The 6,226-nt window shown below is 44.2% G+C and overlaps 1 protein-coding gene across 1 annotated transcript; it reads right to left on the bottom strand.

Moving 5' to 3' along the window:
• Positions 1–647: 647 nt before the first annotated feature.
• LOC113017732 (scavenger receptor cysteine-rich type 1 protein M130-like) lies at positions 648–4,368 on the bottom strand (the record flags this gene model as incomplete). The annotated part of the gene is made up of 4 exons (XM_026160840.1): positions 648–826; positions 904–1,227; positions 3,670–3,948; positions 4,026–4,368. Coding segments are annotated over 4 exons (1,125 nt in total), but the record flags the coding sequence as incomplete, so codon positions are not given.
• Between the last annotated feature and the right edge of the window lie 1,858 nt (positions 4,369–6,226).

Here is a 6,226-nt window from a genome sequence, read left to right as displayed (position 1 = left end):
GCCTCCCTTTTCCTTCATCCACCTGCTGGCTTCCACCACTTGCTAATGTTATTGAATCTGTGGAAGCTCCGCGATAGCCACCACACGAAGTAACGAATAACGAGCCTATCTAAATCCCAGTAACGAGTAACGCGTTCCCGGTTTTGGCATAATAACTAGTTACCGTGCTCGTTACCACAATAATAACGTAGTTACTGTAACGCGTTACTTAATAATGCGTTAGTCCCAACACTGGTTAGCATAAAGCAGTTTTAAAAAAACTAATGGTTCAGGGGTTTGAAAAATATATAAAACATTTACATTGTCATCAGTATTCAAACCAACTGTTAATGCATATGAAGCAGCAACAATTGTCAGCATTTCTGACAAAAAACTAGGTGCAGTTGTTATTAAAGTAATGTGCAGACCCACCCTGTACTGAATACACAAGTGCTAAACATAAACTCTTCAAAAACAAATACAAAAAAAGAAAAAAATAATCACACATTTTTTTCATACCAAAACCACATAGACTAAAACAGTGTTCTGTTACTGCATTGTTCACTCATCAGTTCTACCTCATTTCCAAAATACTGCTCTGCTACAATCGGCCTTGCTTGTACAATCACCCAAATTTCACCAGCTGCTGATGAACTGAATCATTTTCCTCATGTTGCTTGGAGCTCTCTCTTTTTTACAGAAACATCTGAGCCACAGTCCAGATGTTTGCAAAAAGCGGCTGGTTCCCTCAGGGTCCTGGCCATTGTATACACTGGTCTCCACTCTCCCAGTTTCATTTCCAGTTTACCTGCACAGCGACTGGCTCCTCCCACTAACCTGATAGGCTCTGGACAGAAAGCAGAGAGTCATCAGTAAAAAATGAAATGAGTTTGAAGCAAATCGAAGCTGCAGCTGCTCTTCTACCTGAGCAGGTGAGTCCAACAGCTTTGCCTGGTGAGCAGCTGCTTCCAGTAGAGTTTGAGCTCCTACAGTCCAGGAGAGTAGACTCATGGCCTTCACACTGGAACTCTTTGCTCCACACTGGAGCCCCCATGTCTCCATGGAGTGCCCCCTGGAGGGCTGAGGGAGGCCCGCAGCCAAGCTCCCTACAGACCACCTCTGCATCCTGCTGGTCAAAATCAGCTTCACACACGGAGGTCCAGCTCTGCTTGGACTGGTTACACTGGTTGTAGTTGACCTCCAGTCTGCCTGAACACAGACTGGTCCCATTCAGCAGCCTCACAGAGTCTGAAGAGATCAGAGGAGATCAAATAGAGAGAGATCAGAGACAGCAGACACGAGAAGAAGAGGTCAGCAAACAACTTTTCACTGATTCAAACTTTCAGGTGTGAAAATCAGAGTTTGTCCAGTAAATCCAAACCAAACAGACCCAAAGACAACAGAAAAACAGCTTTAGAAGAAACAAAATATACAACTGAACAATGACAAATGTGCACAAATATGAAGAAGAACCTAAAGACTGAAGAAAAATTCCAGCTAAGAGATACCATCTAACAGGTCTTTTACTTGACTCAAGTCTTTGGGTGCTTTTCAAACCAGGGAGGGGTGGCCAGAGATGTATAAAAATGTGTGTGTGTGTGTGTGTGTGTGTGTGTGTGTGTGTGTGTGTGTGTGTGTGTGTGTGTTTTGACTGCAAGATAAAGAGAAAACTATAAAAACCTTTGTAATTAAAACCTTTGTGATCAAATTACGCCACATATTAAAATGTTATAATAATGTAATATTATAATGTTTCATATTTATCACATTTATTCATTTCACGTAGGAAACAAATTCTATTTTAAATCTGATACTTGCTGAAAATGCTGAAAACGTCACTGTGAATGTAAACATTAAGAATAAAAAAACCCTCCAACTTATTTTGAGTGCTTTTGATGAAACTAAGGTAGGTAGTTGGTAGTTTGTGACATCTAATAGTGTTAGAGGACTTACTCAACAACCATTTTTGATTTGACAACATTGAGTTAAAAGTTTACTCTCTTTTTTTTAAAGTGCTCAAACAAATGGTTGATTATTCATTTCATGGTGCTAATGCTAATGTTAGCCTTAATGTTATTAAAATGTATTATGTTTCGCCAAATCAACCCACTGGGCCTGCTTTGTTCATCCATTACTGTTAATAAATGACATTAAGTGTTATCAGAGGAGTTAACAGTAGTAAATTTAGTAAAAGATCAAGATTAAACATGTAGACATCATAATTATAACAGCTGGTAAATCAATGTTACAAAGTTGCCAAAATTATAGTTTTATGTTTTACATTTTTAGATGGATGCTAAACAATTCTGTTGCTTAAAACAGCAGGTTCCTCTGGCTGGTTCATGAACCAGAAGCCACAATGGTCAAACTTCTCACCCAATCTCTAACGGAGAGGCCAGCCACCCTTCTGAATGAAGCTCATTTCTGCTTGTATCCGCGATCTCGTTCTTTTGGTCACTACCCACAGCTCGTGACCATAGGTGAGGGTAGGGACATTTCTTAACTTTCTGAAAGTGCATTTTGCACGTTTTTGCAAGTTCATCTACAGCTGTTATTACTCCTGTGCACTAGTGCATGGACTGATGTATAAATGTCTGGAAAATTTTTTTTAAAGATTGCTGAATTCTAGGGTATGTTTTTAAGCATTTCCTTCCAGTTATGTATGTGCAGTTTCCTGTGTTTGCTGCAGACTGAGCAACGTTTTGTTGGCAGGTTTTAATGTCTGTCTTTTGGCCAAAGTTCTAATTGCCAGATTCGGATCCACACTTCCTTTCCTGATTCTCATTATGAGTTTTTCATATTTTACTTATTAAGTCATAGAAACTATGTGATACTGTCCAACAGAATAATAGAACAGGATTGCAGAGCTTCAGAAGTCGCCTTAGAATCTTTTGGTTCAAAATAGTTTAATTAATGTCCCTGGATATTAAATAATCCAGGGACTGTTGTCAGTATTTTCAATGCTGCGCTGCAAACAATAACTGTTAATTATTGTTTCAGCAAACTTCAATTGTATCTTCAATCTAACAATATATTTTGGTCCTTAAACACTTATTTCAAAGTAAGCGTGGTGTTAACAAACTCCATCACCTGCACACAGTCTGTGCTCATATGTACAGGTATTTATCACAGCACTTTCTAAAACACTTCCACATCGGATACACCTTTTTCTTCATCTGCTCCGGGCACATTTATGGAAATGGAAGATCCTTTGTGATTGTTGAAAGGAAACAATTTCCATGTCAGAGAAGAAAAGAGGACATGAGGAAGGCCCAACAGTGTCTCCACTTCCTGAGAATCCTCAAAAAAATGGACCTGCTGATCGTCTTCTACAGCTACTCCATTGAAAGTGTGCTGACAACTGCATCTGTGTGTGGTTCTCCAGCAGCACCATGGCACAAAAAAAGCACTTCAGAGGGTCAAAAATCATTGGACACCCCCCCCCCCCCCAACATATACTAATTCTATTTATCATGCACTTAATCTAATGTCTCTTTAATTATTACATTAAGATAGTGTGTTGTTGTCTTGTTGTGCTGTGTGTAGTGCCAACATGGCACCCGTTTTCACTGTACTATAGGTAAAACTGTGCAATGACAATAAAAAGTTAACTCTCACAAGTCAGCATGATGAAAAACACACTGTCTACTCTACCTCCTCATGTAACAAATGATGAAGTGATGTGGTTACCTGAGCATGTCAGATCCACAGTGGAGGAAGAGTTTACTGGTATTACAAACTCCCTCAGAGGAAATCTACTCCTAACAAAGTCATGTTGTATCCTCCACACAGGTCTGTCTGAGGACTTCCTGTGTTCTATAGCAAGAGCAGAGCCACAGTCCAGCTGTTTACAGGCAACTGCTGCTTCCCTCAGGGCCCAATTATCTCCATCCACTGGTCTCCACTCTCCCAGTTTCATTTCCAGTGTACCTGCACAGCGACTGGCTCCTCCCACTAACCTGATAGGCTCTGAACAGAAAGCAGAGAGTCATCAGTAAAAAATGAAGTGAGTTTGAAGCAAATCGAAGCTGCAGCTGCTCTTCTACCTGAGCAGGTGAGTCCAACAGCTTTGCCTGGTGAGCAGCTGCTTCTAGTAGAGTTTGAGCTCCTACAGTCCAGGAGAGTAGACTCGTGGCCTTCACACTGGAACTCTTTGCTCCACACTGGAGCCCCCATGTCTCCATGGAGTGCCCCCTGGAGGATTGAGGGAGGCCCGCAGCCAAGCTCCCTACAGACCACCTCTGCATCCTGCTGGTCAAAATGATCTTCACACACGGAGGTCCAGCTCTGCTTGGACTGATTAGACTGGTTGTAGTTGACCTCCAGTCTGCCTGAACACAGACTGGTCCCATTCAGCAGCCTCACAGAGTCTGAAGAGATCAGAGGAGATCAAATAGAGAGAGATCAGAGACAGCAGACACGAGAAGAAGAGGTCAGCAAACAACTTTTCACTGATTCAAAGTCTACGCAGCACAACCCCAACATCATTTCATCATTAACATCAGAACACACACATGTTACTGACACACACAGTTCACACTGATATGTGTCATCAAATGCAGACAAACTCCCGTTTGTCCCGTTTGGTTCTTTTGCCATCAGAATTATTGTCTAAAGGCAAAGAAAGATGCCCAACCGATTTACTTTATCAAATTGACCATCCCAGCCTTGCCGTAATGGTCTATTTGATTCACCTTTTATTGTTTATTTTATTTTATTTTTTTATTTTCACTTGCTAGATACGGGACAGACTTGAATGAGGAAAAGAAAAGGGAGAAAGGAAGAGGGGGAAGAACAGCTGAGAAGAGGGATGGGGGATAAAGGGCAAAAAAAACAAAAACCAACTAAATAAGCAGACAAAAAAAAATACATCTATCGATCACCTGGATCACCTGTTGAGAAAGAATAAAGAAAACAAGCAGAAGAGAACAAGAGTAATAGAATAAACAACATCACGATGATATATGGGAATATGACAGTAAATACTAAATATTAAACATTATTGTGCAGCACGTAACATCGACAGCGCACAGTGTGCTTTGAGGTAGGAGCCAAAAAGGGTGTAGTTTGTGGGTGTGATCACCCGTGTGTACACCTGTGAGCATGGACGCGCTTGTTTTTTTAAAAGGTTCCTTCATGTAACGATCTGCTAGAGGGTGTGGGGGGGGCCACAGCCCCGTCCTCCAGGGCATGAAGCAGGTATGGAGGAGATCAAAACTCCAGACATCCAGAGGCCCCCAGAACACAATAGACCAAGGAAGACCAACAGAGGGGCAGCCGCGCCACTGTCCCAGTAAGAGCTGAGGAGAGTCCCAGATGAGGGCTCACTCAGCAGCCGTGGAGCAGAAGCCAGGGGGAGTTGCAGTGACGCGCCCGTGAGCTCCGCCGGCAGCCAGCTGTGCCTGAGTGACCGAGCCCCAGGCCGAGAGGCCGGGGGCACCCCACCTCCGAAGTGGCCCAAGCGAGCCCCAGGCTCCAGGCCCCAACATGCCGCCACCAAGGAGTGAGCCGGTGTGTACCTGGACGCCAATCCCCGGACACAAAGAACCACCAACACACCGACGTCTGAGGGCGTCTGCCACCGGTAGGGGAAGTGGTGGGGGGAGATAGGCCTCCAAACCTTGGAGGGCCTGAGATGTCCCCAGAGAGGTGGCGTCTGATACCCAACCTGACATATAGACACAGACATACAGGCACACACAGATACAAACATCCATTCCCACCCTCATGCTCTCATATGCACTTACTCCACACTCAACCAATGTGGAGACAGACATAAAGAGACGCTGTACACACAATCACACTCCCCAAGCGTACTCTACCAACCGGGTCTAGGTACCCTTGCCCCTGGAGGGGGGAACTGCACCCAGACCCAGGTGGTGTTACCCTTTTCCCTGCGGTGGGGAGAGGCAGACCGCCCCGACTCCACAGCAGCAGGGAGGCCCCACACTCCAGACCCCAGTCGGACGGCCAACTCCTCCTCCTGGTCCCCCGCTCCAGCAGGTTGCAGAGAACGGGGGTGAGAGAAGACTCCAAGCCTCCCTCTGCCCACTCATATGTAGTGTTGATGCATGTGTGTTTTAAGGTGCATTTAAAACCCAGGAGGGCATGGAGCTACCTGCCAGAGAGCAGCAGGTAAGCGCATAGTCCCTCCTGATAGCCCTCAATGTCTACTTGTATTTAAAATTGAGAGGTGAGCAACGACGCCAGGGGTGAGGTGTACACCACGATGGTCTTTTTATCTCTC

The sequence above is a fragment of the Astatotilapia calliptera genome, unplaced genomic scaffold (genome assembly GCF_900246225.1).
Source record: "Astatotilapia calliptera unplaced genomic scaffold, fAstCal1.2 U_scaffold_2, whole genome shotgun sequence".
NCBI lineage: Eukaryota > Metazoa > Chordata > Actinopteri > Cichliformes > Cichlidae > Astatotilapia > Astatotilapia calliptera.
The sequence above is the reverse complement of the archived record's forward strand: the minus strand, read 5'-3'. Positions and strand labels throughout refer to the sequence as shown.